Raw genomic sequence first — 19293 nt, 5'->3', positions numbered from 1 at the left:
GAAGGTTCTAGAAAAGTTTCTATTCTCCTTGTATACGGAATTAAACTTGGTATAGTTTCTTACGTACTGTAATCAGTAGGATTCTGTTTCTGAACTAAAAAACGTATAAACTCAAACTCACGTTACTCTATAATTGCGTCTGCAATTTCAATATCCATATCAACGCTAAGTTTTAACGCCGTGCGATCTCAAAGTTTCCTCATTAGCCCTACTGATATCGAGAAAACTAAATCATAATTGCATACAATAACGTCGGTATCGCTAATATTATGTCCTTCAGTCTGACTACAAATAAACAAGCATCTTATTCGCTATAACATTCTATCATGAACTCAAAACATGTTTATATTTTAAGGCTGTTACAAATACAAATACTACAAGATATTTTGGGATAAAAGCTACTTAGTAGCCGTGTTTGGCACAGTATTGTTCGTTGGAGTGCTTTTCGTAAGGATTTGAGTTTTTATATTTGAATGAACAGATCCCACACAGATCTTAATATTTTAAGGAGTGGATTCCATCGCTATAAATATGTATTGTTTTTGGTAGGTATACATATTTCTTTAAGTATATACTTAACCTCGGTGTTGGTCATAATTGTTGCAGTCTGAATATTTATAGCGGGAAATTTTTAAAAATAAATTTAATGCGTAATGTGAAAACGAATTTCGACATGATTATTTTTGAAAATTCACGTAACTTCATTTATAATAGATAGGTATAAATATATTTAAGATCGTTTAGTTCCTTGGGCGAACTCAATAATTTTAATAGATTAAGTCATTATCTTCAACGAAACGATAATAGTATCACCGATCGCTTTTCATAATTTCCATTCAAAGCGATGCTTGTCAGCGCTTCCGATCTCAAGAATTTGATCAACATACCTTTGACTTTGATATATTTAGATCTGAGGTAAATCGGCGAGAAAGCCTCACACGGTAACGATTGCAACCGGAATAAACTCGACTTGTTTACAGATTATGACTTAAATAAAAATTTGACGGATTCAAAAGTCTATCGATGACCATGATTCCTGAAAACGTCACTTAAAATGTCAATTTATGTAAACCGTTAAATAAGCTTACTTCTTGACACCGTGGGCCTAGGGTGAAGGTTGAAAATAACAAAACAATTTGAATTTGTGAATTACGAGTGTGTGCACCTTAAAATTAAGTGCTGAACAGTGGTAAGTAGATAAATATGGTACACAAGAAAGGAAATTTTAAAGTAAATTAGGTTAGTTTTAAATCAGTTATTAGACTAGATAGTAATGTTAAATTGTATTCTTCCATCGAGTTCAATTTGTCAAAATATAAATACTTTGTCCGTTACATTACTAATAAAGAATTAGCAACACCAACAACACAACGACATATACACAACTTAACTATAACTAATACTTTATAAATTAGTAATAGAAGATACATATAAAACAAAAGGGGTTAAATGTCTTAACTTTAGGCTGATTACACACATGCGAGCCTGGCAATGTCACTGGCAATGTCAATGTCACCTGGCACTTATCAGCAGGTGAGCCTCCTATCCATTAGCCTCCTGTTATATAAAATAAAATTATTGTGTTAAATTACATTGCATTGTAGCGAAATCTACAATCTGCGCTGACAAATCACGGCAACGCACGTCGCACAACGACGTCATACAAAATGCAATAATAACGTCTCGATTTAACCACTGGGGCCTTCGATCCGGCGAGTCAGTTGTTAGACTGATCGAGTATCCTCCCTTTATTGGAGGAACAGTCCACCAAGCTATTTAATAAATAATGAGACCAGTGTAATACCTAAGTTTGGCAATGGGTTTATTGTTAAAAAATAAAAGGTAATTGTAGATTTCTTATAATATCATAACAATGCAGCTTGTTTAACAAAGCATCATAAAAATACGAAACAAGGAAAAAAGCTATACAGGAAGCCGTGTAAACGTTGTTCAGTTTGCAAATTTCATTTTATAAAAACGATTCCCGCAACTGATTAAAAATAGAATTAGGAAAAGATAGAGACGAGCTCTTTCGTTTAAACGTTGCTTTAAACTACAGCAGTGTGGATTCAGCGTGAGACTCTCATCCCTTAGGTCGTAGCTTCGATCCCCGGCTGTGCAGTCATGGACTACTAAGTGCGTATTTAACATTCGCTCGAACAGTGAAGGAAGGCCTTAGACCCGAAGGCGTGTGTCAGGCTGCTGCACCTACTTGCCTATTAGATTGATCAATTTGATTGATTGATTGACAAATTATCGTGAAATAGATACGGAAATTTGCGGCCGAGACCTAAAAAGTTTGTAGCTTGTTTTTTAATTGAAGTACTTAGACTATATTATTACAATGGTATTTTTAATATAAGTAAAGTTTATATATGTATGGGGTACACGTGGTATGTACACATAAAATATTATAGTGCATATTTCAATCACTTGGAAATAAAAGGAAATACAGTGTTAAGAATTCTCAAATGGATAAAATTTTATCGCGCACCAACACTATCTGGAACCAGCAGTCCACTGAAGTAATTCCGAAAAATATCAACTAAGGCTCGTTCAAGAAAAGAGTCTACCAATTCTTAAAAGGCCAGCAACGTATGTGTGTGTCTTCATGCAATGGGAGTGTCCATGACCCGCGGTATTACTCAACATCAGGTGATTGCCTCCGTTATTATTACATAAAGAAAATTTCTACCATAAACATGATGTTTGTTTCAAACGTAAATTCAGACATCTCGAGAATTGACACCATGTAAAATGTAATGAAGTAATTTTAATTTCACAAATAATAGCGTGGTGGCTTCGGCGAGCGACTCTCATACCTGAGGTCGTAGGTTCGGTGTGCACCTATGATTTTTTTATCTGTGAGCGTTTAATTCCCGCTCGTACGCTAAGGGGAACGGCAAAAAACAAATGATCCCGAAACAAATAGATAAATCTAAAAGGTTGTAGTGCCACATTTTTGGAGTGAAACGTCTTTTATCGGCGTTGGGACAAAATTAACCGTCACATTTTTCCGTTATGCGCCATCTTTTTCTTCTCTCTACCACGTTTGATTCGAAGCCATATAATAACGAGAAAAATGATAGTAGTAATTATATTACAATTAATGAAATTCTGTAATAATATTAGTAGTAATAAGGTAAAATTAAATAATTGTATTCTTTGTATGAATGTCTATGATAATATAAGCCTTTTGTTAAACTTTATCTAAGTTAACTTTATTTAACCAATTTCTGTTAAGTTGAATATAGTAGATCATTTTTCTAAAAAAAAGGTCATAAAGAAGTTTCACTTCTTACGTGTGTACACGCACACATTTTTTTATAACTACTGTCTTCTCATTTTTCTAGTCTTTTAATACCTTTTTAATAAAGTTTAATTTCTATTATTCTATTAAGTTGACAGGTGTTTATCGGTAAGGCTTACTTAAACTTTAAACCCTTATAATATTAGAATCATGGAATTTAAACAATATTTTTGTTGTATATAATTATTTATTAAAATGACGCTTAAATTAAGACTAACATCCAATACTCTAGAGCAGTGTTTCGAACCCTTTTTTGGCCAATCCCCACCTTAACCCTTTCGAAAATGCCCGCTATGTTACATACATAATTTAAAATACAACAACTGAATTGCTCACTTAAGATACTTAATGATAGGTTTTATGAAGAAATTACTTGGTAATTGTTAACGAAACACAGTAAGTAAATTAAAAAAATCAAATATAACTATAAACATTTATCAATCAGCATCTACGTATATAGTAAATAATGATTTAAAGCAGAAATCCTATTTTAACTTGAAGTGTTCAATTTTGTGCCCGACTGCCATGAAAATGTTTTCGACTGTGCATGGGTTTTCTGAAAATAAAAGAATACATTTCATGTGAACTTCTTTGTCTAAAAGACATATTATAAGCTAATTATGTAATATAAAACAAATGAGTCTACAACTATAAAATAGCCTGAAGTACCACTAAATTAATTATAAACATTAACTTAAATAATAAAAGCTTGGTAAGGGTTTTCGGACTGCCCTACCAAAGCTTTTTTTTGTGATAATATTCACCACATAAATGTATTGTTTATATTATTATAGGTGTACCTATTTGACGGCGTTCGCCCTTACAAAAATTAATATAATTTCAAAAGAAAATAATTTTGTTGTGATAATAGGAACGTCAAATACACGGCGATAACCGTCTGTACATATCTTTTATATTCTACCCTCAATCTATAGACGATGGCGAAAAATAATATTTAGGTCATATATTTATTTAGGTTTTGTTACTTTAATGGAAAAACAAATAATATAAAAATTATAAGGGATGCAACGGGCGGCCTTATCGCTAACAAGCGATCTCTTCCAGGCAACCCTAGTAAGTGGTACAGTGCAAAAAGTGCATAACCAAATCTTATTAAAAATAGAGAATCAACAACGTTAATCTAAAATAATACAAAAATAATAATAATGTAAACTTAAAAGTTAATCACATGGATTCATGAATTTCGATGCAATACAAAAGATTGAAAAATACAAGAATAACAAAAGTCACAATTGAGCAGGATAGGATATGGTTAAGAAATTTTAATGAGGAAGAGTTTTAAAAGATATACCCTGTAGCACCTTGCTACTTTCTCAAATAGCATTGAAAAAATAAAGTACTAGTACTTTCAAACAAACTCTCGAGAGTCCTTAGACCTCTTTAAACCGCTTTAACCTAATTACTAATTAAACAACCATGCTATAAATGAAATATAACCTGAGGTGTTCAGCGGTTTTCTGCATTTCATTACCTTTCGCTTTTATAAGTACTGAGTCTTTAATAAACCAATTTAAAAACAATCAAGTTATAGTTTACTTTCAAATTGTGTCATTTTTAAAACAAAAAATTTAGTCGTAACAAATGACATCTCATCCGGAGGTTCGGGGCGGCGAAATAATTATTGTTTCATAATAACACAAAAGACAATCTAAAGCCTAAATCAATCCATGGCACAGAAGTGTGTCTGACTAGCCCATTAGGCAACTGTTAAAATCGTATTAAAATTAACACAAATAACTATTTTAGCATTTTTAGCAAGTTTTATTACTTAAGATTATGGCAAGCTTCGTCCAGGAAGGCCTTATGAGATATAACCAGTATCAAAATGATTGTGCCCCAATAATTGAACATTGAAATACGTACCAATTTGAAACCATTGATCTGGATATCCGGCGTTTAAACGCGCGGACCTCACCGCTTCACGGAGCGCATGTATTACGATCGTTGCTAGGCACAGAGCCGGCTCGCCAGTGGCTAAAATATATTTAAAAAATATCGCTCAGTTGTGATCGCACAGCAGTGTAGGTCGAGTCGTCAAACGTGTAACTGCTTATTCGTATTGTTTGTAAAGGTGAATATTGTTAGGATATCGGATATACGCAAAAAATAATGACAGTTAATCAAAGACGGCTGATCTGTTAAGATCAAGGAGAGAGGAACAAGAACAATTTGGTAAAAGAAACAAGTGTAATGTAGTGAAGACTAGTTTTTTATTACCTTTAGACTGTAAAACTCCGAATTCATTTCTAGAGTTTTTTGAGAAATAAATCCTCATGTCAGCTGGTATATCTTTGAGGCCTGGTGGTTTATAGGTCCACGTACCATCGGTCAAAAGTCTTCCGTTGTTGGTGTCATACACCAGTTTTTCAGATGTCCAATATCCTAGGCCCATTACAAATGCTCCTTCCATCTGAGGTAAAATATTTTCACATATTTTCACACTTTTATAACCCAAGTAAAATAATTACGTATACGGAACTGTATATAAACTTCCCGTTATATAATTTTTTCTTTATTCTCACCGACAAAGTAAAATATTAGGTCCTTACATATGAAATTGGCGTATTGTATGGGAGGAACAAAAAGTCGAATATTTTTAAATATAATATATTTAATTAATCAAAGTATGAACCATTGTTTTCTATGCACTTTTGCCATCTCATAGGTATTGATCCCTTTACTAAATAACCAGTCGGACGGGAATCAATAAAATCTGTGAAGGCGATTTGGACTGCCCCATCAGAGTTAATTTTTTTCCCTTGCAAGAAGTTGTCCAAATTTCCAAGCAAGGTCCGGGGAGTACGGAGGATGTCTTAGACATTCCAATTGAAGCTCTTCTAATTTGGTAGCCGTCTGTTGTGCAGTGTGTGGTCTAGCGTTGTCATGAAGTAGCAGTGGCGTGGAACGATTGACCAGCCTAGGTTGTTTAGCCGCTAGCTTTTCCATCATGGTTTGCAATTACTGACAATAGACATCAGCCATAATAGTCTGGCCAGATTTGAGAAAACTGCAATGAACAATACCGGCACTAGTCCACCAAACGCTTACAAGTTACTTTTTTGGGGTTAATTTTCGCTTGGGGCAGGATTTGGCTGGTTGGCCAGAATCCAACCATAGCGCTGAGCACTTCCGATTATCGTAAAGAATCCATTTTTTATCACAGGTAATGATTATTGTGCCGGTTCAGTAATGTAACGCAGCAGTCGACGCGCGTTTGCAGGTTTGCTTCAGTCAATTCGTGAGGTACCCACCTTTCAAGCTTTTTAATCTTCCCAATTTGCTTCAAGTCAATTAAAACAGTTTTATCACTAACACCGCAGCCTGCTGCTAACTTGGACGTGGTTTTCGATGGATCCGCTTCCACAATAGCCTTCAATACTTCATTATCAACTTGGGTCTCAGGTCGTCCACGGGGCTTGTTCTGCAGGTCGAAATTTCAAACGAAGACGTTGGAACCAAAAACGAACTGTGTTTTCTTTTGCAACATGATCGCCATACACATCATTCACCCTTCGAGTCGTGTCCGCAGCACTAGTGCCAGGCGGAACTCGTACTCGTAAATAATGCGATACTTTAAGTTTTCCATTTTGTAAAATGAGTGACGCAAACAGAAAAAAACAGAAGAAAAAACAAATGAATGACGGTCATCGAAGCACAAATACATGAGTAAATAGCTGTATAAATTTGAATTTGAAATTCCTAACCAAAGAGGAGGTATTTGAGGTCAAAGTGGCCAGTACGACAAAACGCCAATTTCATATGTAAGGACCTAATATTATTAGCGTGGAGTGTATACGTATATGCTCAATGGTAACTGGCTCTTTGCAGAAGTAATAACTTCAAACGGAAGGCTTCTGAATTTTTCATATTATTTGTTTTCAAATCCCTATTGGTAAAGTCAATATAATTGACCTTACCTTGGTTACACCTAACCGTTACTTATTTATTCACTTACAATAATTAAAGACTATATTTGTTGAGAAATCTTAAAAAAGCGTTTGCGAAGTTCGCCCATTCTTTGCAAACCTGACACTGACCAGCAATTCACAAGTGATATTCGAGGTACCCTCTGATGATTTCTCAAAGAAACTAAATTTACCACAAAAATCTACACCGAGGAATCCATTAATAAATAATACCTAATTAAAGTTCCCCTAACTTTCAATATCTACTCAATTATTCATAGAACTGTGGCTACGTTGAATATTTTAATACTGATTTTAAACTAGATTCTTTTAAAGTTACTTACCTGAGTTATATCAATTAATGGACTCAGACTTCGACCGGTGTCTTCAAGTAAATCTACTCTGATTATATTATGGTTTCCTGTTAAGATATCTACTTCGACTTCCAACGCACACACTGCGTATATATGATACGGCTTGACATCATCATTTATAGCAGAGTACATGTAAGTCGCTTGCAAATCTATTTCCTTTTTAAAAGCTTCAGTTATCAAATCCTCCCACGGCATATCACCCTTACCCTTTATTGGTGCTAGCCTATCAAGTAATATATCACATGCTTTCTTCGTCGCAAATGACACGCACTCACTACCAATACTACCTCCAGTTGTCATTGTGTTAGGGGATGTGAAGCTTGTGGAAGCTTTGACACTGATTTTCTCTAAAGGTACACCTAATGTATATGCGCATACTTGGGCAACTTTGGTATTAAGGCCCTGTCCCATTTCGATACCTCCGTGCATTATAACAACACTGCCATCACCGTGATAGATGGAAACAATCGAATTGTAATTACCAAAATATGTTACATTGTATCGCATTGGCAGAATCTTTATGGCTCTCTTTCTCCATCTATTTTGTTCATTAAATGCGGTTGCTTTCTGCAAACGGCTGTTATAGTCTGAATCTGTTTTTAACTGGGCTATCATATCGATAAGCGGATTGTTTTCTTTGGCCATATTTGCAATTCGTACCTGCGTGGGATCTTTTCCCGTATCGAAAGCGATTTTCTCCATTATGTTTTCGATCATGGCTACGCCTTCGGTGGAACCTAAATGTCATTTATTTAAACAATATTAACTACATATATACTATTAACTATATATATATATACGTTAGAGGTAAAAGAACTCGCCTAATGTAAAAGACACTGAAAAAATATATCTTGTTTAAGGGCGAATTATTCTTGTTTAAATATTTTAATTATTACTGAAACTTATTATGTTCATTCGTGATGTAGGAGCATCTAGATAGCTGTTAGAAATCCTATATATTTAATAGTTTATCTCGCAGTATTAGGTTATCAAAGTATGGTGTAAGGAAGTTATAGATTACCTGGCCCTCTGCACCAAGTGTTCGATGGTTTATCAGTCAGCACTGTATTAGCCTCAATTCCCCATCGTTTTGTATCATAACAACTAAACGAATGGGCGATTGTTAACGGGAAGAGGATTTCATTAATTGAATGTCCTTTGTCTTGATAAAATGTGTTTTTAAGGTATTGAATCAGTCCGTTATCATCCACTCCAACCTACAAATAAACATTACTTAAATAAAAGTAATAAAAAGAAGTCTTGGTGTGACTGCAATAATTCAAAAGCAAAAATTCTAAATTCAAAATAATTTCATATAGGTAACAATATACACTAATGAACGTCAAAAATATATATATGAAATGCTGCTAATTTTACATTTACTGCCAGTACTCAAATCAAGGGCGTAGAACGGAAGAGAAGAACTTGCAATTAACCCTCCGCAACTCTTTCAAATCGTCAAGTTTTTTGTTTTACACAACGTTTGTAAGGAGCTGCAACCATTACACCATGTTCCAGATGATATGTTGATTTCTATCAGCAGGAGACATGAAATAGGAGTACGTACATATGTTGCTTTGGTAAATACTCATATTTCGCAGCCGTATGTGAGATTTTTTAGGATACACGTGTCGAAAAGTTTTCTCTTGATGCGCATGCTCATTTGACTATTGGTCATAAATTCTTTCAGGGACTTTTATTTCTTCTATGCATTTCTAACGCATAGTATATTATACAGTCTAGTAAGTATGATTAGAAATGTTCATAAAACCTTATAATTATAGCTGAACGTCGGGCGTTTTTCCAAATAAGACTTCCTTATATAAATAAACCTTTTCCTAACATATTGACTTATTTTCCTATATCACATATAGCATATTAAAAGGCCATGACTTCTTTTTGGTAGTAAACCGGTAGTAAAATTATTGACTGTATAAAACAATATTATTTATAAACATGAAAAGGCGTTACCTCGAATGAATTTTGTGTGGGAAGTCTCTTTCCGATAGATTTCATATTTACTTGCAAAGGCAGGATCATTCTGCAAGTGTTTCCTTGCAAGTGTGCCACAAGAGCTGCTGCGCATGCGACTTGCGTTGCGCGAGTGATCTTACCACCATAAGCTCCACCCACTTTTTGAACGATAACATTTATACTGAAATACGTGTAATAAAATAGTAAATATTTTTTTTATGGAACAGAGCAAACGGTCAAGCAGTTTGCCTGATGTTAAGTGATACCACCCGCACATTAAAACACTACTACACACTTAATGCTAGAGGGCTCGCAAGTGCGTTGCCGGCCTTTTAAGAATTGGTGTGTTCTTTGCTAAATGTACCCTAAGTTGAGTTGTCTAATACTTTACTAATACATTTGGCAGTTGTGAGCCGCAGGAGACAGTCAGTCAGTGAAATACTGTAGTAAACTCACATTCCCGTAAACAATACAGTATTCGCTAAGTGCAACGAGCAAGTTGGACGACAATTCTAAAGGTTAGTTTTTAAAATAATCAAAACGCTAAGACACTTAGAACTTGCATTGTGAAGAAAAAGAGAAACGGAAAAATATAGGGGGGCTTTTAATCTAATTTAAATGAAGTTTTTACAACTTATACGAGTACTAACACAACTAATACTTATATTAAGAAATGTTTACTAACCAATTATATGGATTAATAAATAAAACTCTAATAATAATAATACCTGTTAACAGGAACATTTAAGGTTTGGGCAACAGCGATATTTGTGAGGTCTAACCATTGTGTAGAAGAATATACTTCCATGCCATCATCAGTAGGCTTTGCTATACATGTCTGTGGTTCTATATAAAAATGATACTGGTCGGCCATTTTGAATTCGCCTTTAATTTGCTTTTTGACGTCATTTCCTAAATCTGTGGGCTCTATAGTTTGATTCTTTATAATCCTTGTGCTCTTCTCTGGTGAATTCATAACATCATCGACTGATAGTAAAGGTCTGTTTTTATTTATTGTTTTGTAATTGATTTTAACAAGCTTCGCTGCTTTTAAAGCTGTTTTTTCTCTGCTTGCTACTATTATACTAGCCGGTTGTCCGTGAAACATGACTTTTCCAGAACACAAAATTTCTTCTTCGATCATAATTAGGGGCACATTTTTTGGTGTGAACGTATTTTCACCTGGAATGTCCTTTGGTGTATAGAAAGCTGTAACACCTGGTAATTTCTGAAAGTAAAAAAATGATATTTCATTGTTTTTGATGGGTAAGCATCCTAGTCAGTGAAAAATAATCCTAGTTATGACTAAAATATTTTGTAGATTCTGAAGGAATTTACCTAATAATTTTAATAAAAATAAAATACAGCAACAACTTATATATAATAACTTTAATCTGGTTTGAAACATGTAAGTTAAACATATCCTCTTTCACAACAGTAGAATCATTTTTAAAAGCTCGTACTAGTACTAACATTTTATTTATGGATGAGTACTTACAAAAGCTTCAGTCGTATCAAAATCGTTAATAATACTCCCTGGAGTAACATCGGCCGTTACAAATGCAGCATACACTTCATTTGTTTGCTTTCGTAAAGCGTTTGCATATACCAATTCCCCACTACACTGCAATATCGCTTCGATCTTCGGCACCGGCTTATTCAATGGCCAAACTGACTGATCACTATCATAATATTGACTTCCTTTAGAAACTTCTCGCTTAATAACGTCCCCACCTGATTTGTATACAGGATTCATCTTATCCTGGGGACATAAGCTCAATATAGCTTTGTAAAAAAGACTTACAGCTAACATCTTTCGATAGCCAACCGATGGCTCTGGTTCTATTATTTCAGGATTCACCTCCTCCGATAATGATTTTAAAGCCAACTCTAATGTTTCATTCGTAAATAGATCTTTAGCTACTAAAGCCTGTTCTGTTTTAGATGCATGGATAAATGTATGTGATATACCGCCATACACAATAGTAGCCTTTTCGAGTATTTGTGAATTCCTATGCAATTGAAACATAAACCCAGCGTTTACGATAGCGTGGGCATTTTGACTCCGAGACATAATCTGCAAAGCGAAATTAATTAATATTAAATAATCCTCGCGTTCATTACTCGTCATCATTCGTTACATACTGTACAATGTATGTTTTCTATACCATTTCATTATTATTAAGTTATTGCTGACACCCAGTAGTAATATATATGAAAAAAAATTTGAAGTGTAACTCTTTATTGGCGTTGCAAAAAAAAAATACCGTCACATTTTTGGGTAACTCGTCACATTTTTCCGTTACGTGTCATCTTTTTCTTGTCCCTACCACGTTTGATTCGAAGATATTCGAAGCCATTAATAGCAAAAATATATAATAACGATAACAATGATTGTCATAATTATATTACAATTAATGAAATTCTGTAATAATCTTAGTAGTAATAAGGTAAAATAATTGTATTATTTGTATTGATGTCTATGGTAATAAAAACCTTTTGTTAAACTTTATCTAATTTATTTAACTAATTTCTGTAAAGTTGCATATAGGTAGATCATTTATCGATAAATAAGGTCGTAAAGAAGTTTCACTACTCACGTGTGTACACTAGTCCACGCACACATTTTTTTTAGTTACATAATCTACGGAGTCCTGGCGTATATCGATACCGTTCAAATTATGAAATTTAAATCTGTGTATTATAGTTTAATTTTATTTGTTTACATGAAACACAACAATTGGTAGGTTTACTATATGCCTTCATCTATCGCTGTCATCACAGAACATCAAAAGTCGTGATTTATTGTTACATACAGTTTTATTACCACCACCATCACCGTCAATCAAAACTTTACGATTTAATATTTCAACGGCTACGGAACAGAATTTCAGTTACTTTAAACTAGGAACAAATGTTTACCTTATAGGTTTTCACTAGACAGCAGGTCGACAGTGGAGGTAGAAGCACATTTACTATTACTTTCTTGTTCATATCATATTGCATGAAGTCCGGGAATGACATTATTCTGTTTTTCCCAACACCTTCAGCTGTACTTATAAATTAATTGGTTAAAACTACAATTAAAGGACTATCCTTTGTGACTTGTTGAAGCATTACATGCATTAATTAGTTACATTCTATCCAGCGCTGGTATTTCCTACCCACTAATAACGATTGTGCTCCCGATTAAGACGTTGAGTTTTTGTTTTACACGATCCCAAAATGTGATAGTGAACCGCAACGGTATTACCGCCCATATATATTATTTATGTTCTTTAATTGTTACGTATATATTAACATTGGAATCAGTATCTTAGATGTAACGAATGTAATACAATAAACTATACACGTACACTTTTACGTCAAATGTTAAGAGCAATTTGATTAAGCTTGTTTAAAAGTAGTTAAGTTTATTAAATACATTTACCAATAGTTATCATTCCACCCACTGTCTCAAAAAGCAGAAATAGATCAGATGGAAAACTGGGGTGAGTGTGCTTCATGTATAAGTTTCCAGCAAGAGTGCCCGTCTAAAAAAAAGGCCAAGATTAAAAATTTTAAACGATTTCCTTTTGTATAATAATGTAACAGTTAGTTATATATATCAAAGTTCGGAACATTGCTAAGGAAGTATCAAGTTTAGTAGATACGATTTTGAAATAATATACGTGAGACAATACTAACAATGTGAGAAAAGGGTTGGTCTATTGTCATGTGACGCTTATCCCGGAAGATGCGCGTTCTATTTCACGCTATAGATTTTTTCATCATGCCATTAACATGGTTTTATTTAACCCTGTATGGTGACGCATACATAATAATATCAAATTAATTCTTTGTATCAGGCATAGAAAGCTGTCCAACAATAAATGCAGTCTGAGGCCATATAGCGTTACTGGATTATATAATTACATTTAATTGCATTATCGAGCGCTTAACGTTACAATTGTGCCCAGCAGACATTTAGTCGATATTATTTCAAAATCTCGTAAATCTAAGTAAAATAATGATCGATAAAAAAGAATGGTTTTCTTACGTTTCTTACTGGTATATGGGCAACAAGATCTAAATGTCGCCAAAATTGTTTTAAATAAGAAAAGTCTTCGTTTACTTCCGAAAGTTGAAGGAACACACCCATCATTTCTGTCAATGTCATTGCTGCTTTTAATATTAAATTAACTTCTTGATCATAGCCCCTTAAATCAGCAACATTTGTTATATCTATCAAGTTAGTTGCGTCGTTTTCATATGAATATACACCTGAATCAAATATAAATTTCATTACTAATCATATCAGCAGGTCAATAATTTAATAAAATAAACTAATATTATATATTAAATAAGATCAATTTTTAAGTCCTGAAAGTATTCTATTTAGGTAGGTACTGTAAGGAAAAATATACTTTATGATAACAACAATATTCTTAAAATAGTAATAATTAAAAATTGAAAAAAAAATTGGCAGATGGATCAAAAAGACCCTTAATTGGAATAGCCCAATGGAAAAAAAGGGAGGTTGCCCACCAAAAACTTGGGAAAATGAAATAAAAGGGATAGCGTAGAAACATTTGTACTAAATTATCGCAAGGAATAGGGACAAATGGAAGAAGCTGGAGGAAGCCTTCATCCGTCGGAGGTCGAGTACTAGTGAAAACATAAACGACATGGATTTAGTGTAATTATAGTGTACTTAAATAAAGGCTATTTTTTATTTTCTTTGTTTATTATAAATAGAATTAAAACAAATTTAAAAGGTTTGGTCCCTGTGGCACCTTTAATGCTGGCAGCATTTCATCTCTATATTGCGATACTTATTAATCGAGGAGGAAAAGGTACTATCACCAGGCGTCAACTAAAATCTTTAATTAACGCCCGTGTACTTGAACCTCATGACTCAAGACTCTCTACTCTAAAGGGTACAATTCAAAGCTGGACGAAAGACTCTTATATTGGAGTCGTTCATTTTTTTTTCGTTAGTATTACAATTGTATTTTAAGGATACCTTGTCCTGTATTCCCAGCTACAAGCCTATAGTCACCGTTCTTCATAGCTTTAAATATATCATCCAGTGTTTTAACTCTAAACCATTTATGGCCATCACAATCAATTTCAATTTTAACATTAGTATCAGATCCAATTACACACCATCCATTTTCACAAACTTCGTCTTCACATTTATTAGATTTCCTACACGTATTAGCAATATCTTCAAGGTCTATAACTTTTTGTTTAATATCACTACTAGGATCTGTAGCTAGTGACTTAAAAGCATCAGCTATCGATCTATATCCAGTACATCTACATATATTACTTGCAAATGAATTTTCTATTTCTGCTGAGGTAACCAATTTTCCTTTTGATTCGTATAAACTGAAATTTGTATACGTAATATTAAAAATGTTAAAGAAAGCCATATTCAGATTGCGTATGTTCCTATCATTTTTATTACAACACGTTTAAATGTGTTAAGCGTCTGTCCAAGAGTTATTCTGGGTATTGGTAGATTGAAAGAAAATAGAATTAAGGTAGAAATTACGCTTAATTTTGAAAGAAATTAAATCATTGAACACATAATATAAAGTTTATATAAGGACTGATACATAATATTATGATTATTCTTGCATTATCAGTGAAATTATATATATCATGAATGTGTATTATAACTTGTTATTTTCTAGAATTGATAATACTTTTATGCGGGTCTATTAGCGGATTTAACTGTAATGAACCTATATTTATGAAAGTTTAGTAAGTGAATAAGTGATCATATATTTAAGACACAAAACTCCATTGTAATTATAACAGTTCTATTAGAATTATTTTTAATGTTAATTTCTAATTAAATAATAAAATATTTTTACCTGTACATACTCATGACCCAACCAGGCGAACAGAATCCACACTGAGTGCCATTAAATTTTGCAAGTCGTTTTTGTATTTCGTGATATCCGATTCTTTTGTTTCCAATACCTTCAACTGTTATTATTTCCCAACCGTGACAGGAAAATATTGATACTAAACACTGCAAATTGTTTTAGTAATGTTAGGCCTTGAAATAGTCCATTTGGCGGTACTTTCTTGTTTGTAATCAAAATTAATTTAGTGCTATATATTTCAACTACCAAGAACTGCAATACGGCAAATTTACAATTATATCTTTTAATCATTTAGATTCGCAACAAAATGATGAATCCGTCATTAAAAAATATTGATATATATGTTATTTTGTAGATATTACACTGACGAATACGTGACAACTGTTAGATATAGTATTAAGATAACGATAAAAAGGACATAATTGTTTTAATGAAAGAGAATTCTCCTCTTATTTTGGTGTTAGTGATGCGGTTACAGGTGTTTTAAATTAAAGAATCTCGTAAGGAAAGTTTAATATCATAATATTAAGCTATCTGAGATTTAAAAAGTCACAAATGTAATATTTGCTTATTTTCTTCAATATACATGCGATGAACCTAGTACAACCTAGTATGAAAAACAAATCGGAAATAAAATACTTTGTTTATTCTAAGATTAACTTCAACTTACAGAATTTACCGCGAAAGTTTTGATTTCGTTAGTTGGTGGCGTGGAGGCTTTCACGGTGACGATACACGCTCCACAGCCACCTTGTCGACACATGACTTTTGTACCACGTAGATCTACTACTGTTCTTATGAACTCATTGAGTGTAAAGTCGATAGGATATTCGCCACCGACTGAAAGTAATGTAAAACTACATATATTTTTATTGAAGCAGTGTACGACTTTCGGGTCGTGCGTTCGAATCACGTCTGTACATCAATAGATATTTATTATAATGTAGGTTATCACTTGCTCCTACAGTGAAGACAAAAATAGTGACAAAGCCGGCTTGTCTTAATTTCAAAAATGAACCGTATAGGCACAGAGGCGATTATCAAAGAATGGCGTACAATCTCAGTCCAAGCGTATAGGTAAAGAATTAATATCTAGTGAAATATTATTTGTACATACCTTCCACCTACTTTTTTTACAATTATATGTTATCTAGCTAAATTATTATTAGGACTTTAATGAATAACAAATGTGTTTAATGAAGATAAATAAATACTTATACATTAATCTTTGTAAATGAAGGTGAATCGTAATATATGTTGCTAAGCACAAAACTCGAATACCGCTTTATTTATTTATTCATTGAGGATATAAAAAATTAACTTAGGTTTTTATTCCAAAAAAGCTAAGTGTCTCTTAAATAGTACAGTAATAAATCATATACTACACTAAGTTTACGGGAGAACCTAGTACAGTTATAAAATTAAAATAAATTAGTAAACAAATATATATAACAAAATAATATTATATTTATTCATGTAACTAAACATAACAATCATACTGTATTTACAATTTTCTTAACCTACTTAGTAATAATAAAAATAATTAACAATTTACGTAATTTTAGAAAGAATTTGCTGATTCGATAACATTTATTACGTACCAAAAATGGTACACAGCTTTTATTAATTGACAGTTTCTTCAAACTAGGTGTTATTATGGGTTTCAAAATAACAGCCCAGTTTGCTAAAAATCTTTGCTGGTCTAAAGGGCTTTATACTGGGTATCTGAAGAACTTACCTTTATATTCTTTCCCGTTAATTTTAAAAACAATTTTATCCATTCTGACAAATCACTGAGCTTACAAATTACCGATTCACTTGTAAACCAAGACTGAACACAGTGCTTATGTCAAACTCCTAAATATATATTTTTAACCGTCGTGACACGCATGACTGTCATTAAAACTTTGACCATACACCCGACAATTCTGTTAAGAAATAACATGTATTAACAAATGTGGCAATTTAAGTAATTCTATGTATAGTCCAGGGGTCATGCGCATAGTGTAAGAGCTGAATTTATACCTCTCTTTACGAGCGATATATTAAGTACTTGTTTATGTCGCACAATCTGAAGTATTCCCGAACCAATTCGACTTAGTCTAATCCACTCACGAACCCTCTGGCATTGAGCCTCCTGCCCGTTTGCCCTCTGTTCAATAAGAGAAAGTAAAACTTCTTTAAATAATAGATATGTAAATAAAAATAACTTAGATATAGATCTTCCGACAATAGATGTCGTATATATTATGTTATGGTCTCTCCACGATAGAAATGTAAATTTAGTAAACGATGTAAATTCGTGTTTATATTTTGTTCCGACGTAAACAAATTTAAACCAATATTATTAAGATCAAATATTTATTATCAAATAAGTTACTCTTGTTTACGAAATTATCTAAGGAGGTTATCGCACTATAATATAGACACATTTATTAAAATACAAAACTAATGCGATCATTGACATGAATTTATACAAAAAGCGGTTTTTTTTTTAAATCTGTGTCTATCAAGACTAATATAATAAAATATTAAACTCAACTCCAAATATACTACATCTACCTGACACCGCTTGTCAATTTGTAAGGACTGCATCTAATACCATCAGATTTAATTTAAAAAAAAAATAAATCTGATGATTTTAATTTTGCAATTTTACAATACATTAATATGTACTACATATTAATGTATTATATTAACATTAAAATTAATTGTATCCATATACGTGTACCCATCAATTCAAAAAATACCAAATAGATGTCACCACTAAATCCTTAATTGATTTTCAATAACACTTAAGAAATGGTTTTTGAGTATATCACTAGATGGCACTACAATGTTCAAGAAACGTTCTTTACGAGTTGTACAGAAAATGACCCCAAAATAAGGGTTTTTTGTTTAACACAGATGTCGAACGTTTTACACTTCAAAGCACTTAGATGCACGTTTGTAGTGCCCTATGGCCTGCTTGTTTTGTTTGGTGATGGACCTAAAAATAGCCTGTACGTATACTAAATTTTGAATGAGCAGACGGACGGGATGAAGCGTGTTTTATATAGTTAATTTTGTTGAATCGTGCGCCGGTTCAGGTAGCGCGCAAGCGAGATCGCATGTTATTGCCATTATATTCGCACGCGGCTACCTGAGCCGGCCCGCAGTAACCAGACCGCTTTCGCACTCCGATATTGATAGTTTTAAATTTTAATAATTATTTGCTTGCGTCAAGAAAATACTACTCCACTTAATTTTATTTTTGTTGCATGTGATATTTCTTCTACTGAATTTTCTACTCCTTCTTGCTTTATACTTCTGTGGCGTGTACCGTGTACAATAAACTTTATTTCTATATTGTGCACTTTGGGATTTTTAATTGTATCCAACCTACATCACATTCCACTATACGTTCTTTTGATCTGATAACACTTTCATAGCGTTCCGTACGCTAGATTAAAACATAAATGTACTTTAAACTATAAATCTCAAGTAAACAGATTTTAAAACGATTAAATATGCGGCCCCTATATAGTTGTGACTTTGTTGCGCTTGACACTCATATATACTCGTTACAACACCTTAACTCAAAATTTAATTTATTGATGCTTGACATTTTCTTTTGCGAACCAGCGGACTGCGCAATCGACTCCGAGGGGATCTTCCCTGGGAGACTACCTTCAATTGTTTACAAAAAAAATACACTCCTTCCTCGAAGTCCGGCAACGCTGCTACTAAATTGGGTGTCAATGCTGGCTGCGATGACTGCCCGGGCATTCTCGTTTGGCTGTCTATCATATAAAACTCAAAGCAGCGATGGGAAAAAATATTTCTACATT

The 19293-nt window shown here is 33.2% G+C and overlaps 1 protein-coding gene across 1 annotated transcript; it reads right to left on the bottom strand.

The window, feature by feature from the left end:
• Window positions 1-3491: 3491 nt before the first annotated feature.
• On the bottom strand, window positions 3492-17381 carry LOC123710387 (xanthine dehydrogenase/oxidase-like). Its single transcript, XM_045662242.1, has 15 exons — window positions 17202-17381; window positions 16134-16303; window positions 15449-15609; window positions 14590-14957; window positions 13624-13847; window positions 13015-13117; window positions 12507-12634; window positions 11083-11661; window positions 10313-10812; window positions 9582-9765; window positions 8632-8827; window positions 7581-8347; window positions 5549-5741; window positions 5195-5305; window positions 3492-3866 (listed from the first exon to the last, which is right to left on the bottom strand). The coding sequence occupies exons 1-15, from the start codon at window positions 17242-17244 to the stop codon at window positions 3796-3798; spliced, it is 3798 nt and encodes a 1265-aa protein (XP_045518198.1). The 5' UTR covers window positions 17245-17381; the 3' UTR covers window positions 3492-3795.
• Window positions 17382-19293: the final 1912 nt, after the last annotated feature.

Source organism: Pieris brassicae, chromosome 1, assembly GCF_905147105.1.
Source record: "Pieris brassicae chromosome 1, ilPieBrab1.1, whole genome shotgun sequence".
NCBI classification, from domain to species: domain Eukaryota; kingdom Metazoa; phylum Arthropoda; class Insecta; order Lepidoptera; family Pieridae; genus Pieris; species Pieris brassicae.
This window is presented reverse-complemented; position numbering and strand designations above follow the sequence as displayed.

Coding starts and splice junctions, on each gene's coding strand:
- LOC123710387 (XM_045662242.1), bottom strand. CDS start 17,244: ATGGATAAAATTGTTTTTAAAATTAACGGGAAAGAATATAAAG. Junction 8,348..8,631: donor CACTTGGTGCAGAGGGCCAG/GTAATCTATAAC, acceptor AATGACATTTAG/GTTCCACCGAAGGCGTAGCC. Junction 3,867..5,194: donor AGATCAATGGTTTCAAATTG/GTACGTATTTCA, acceptor TTTTATTTTCAG/AAAACCCATGCACAGTCGAA.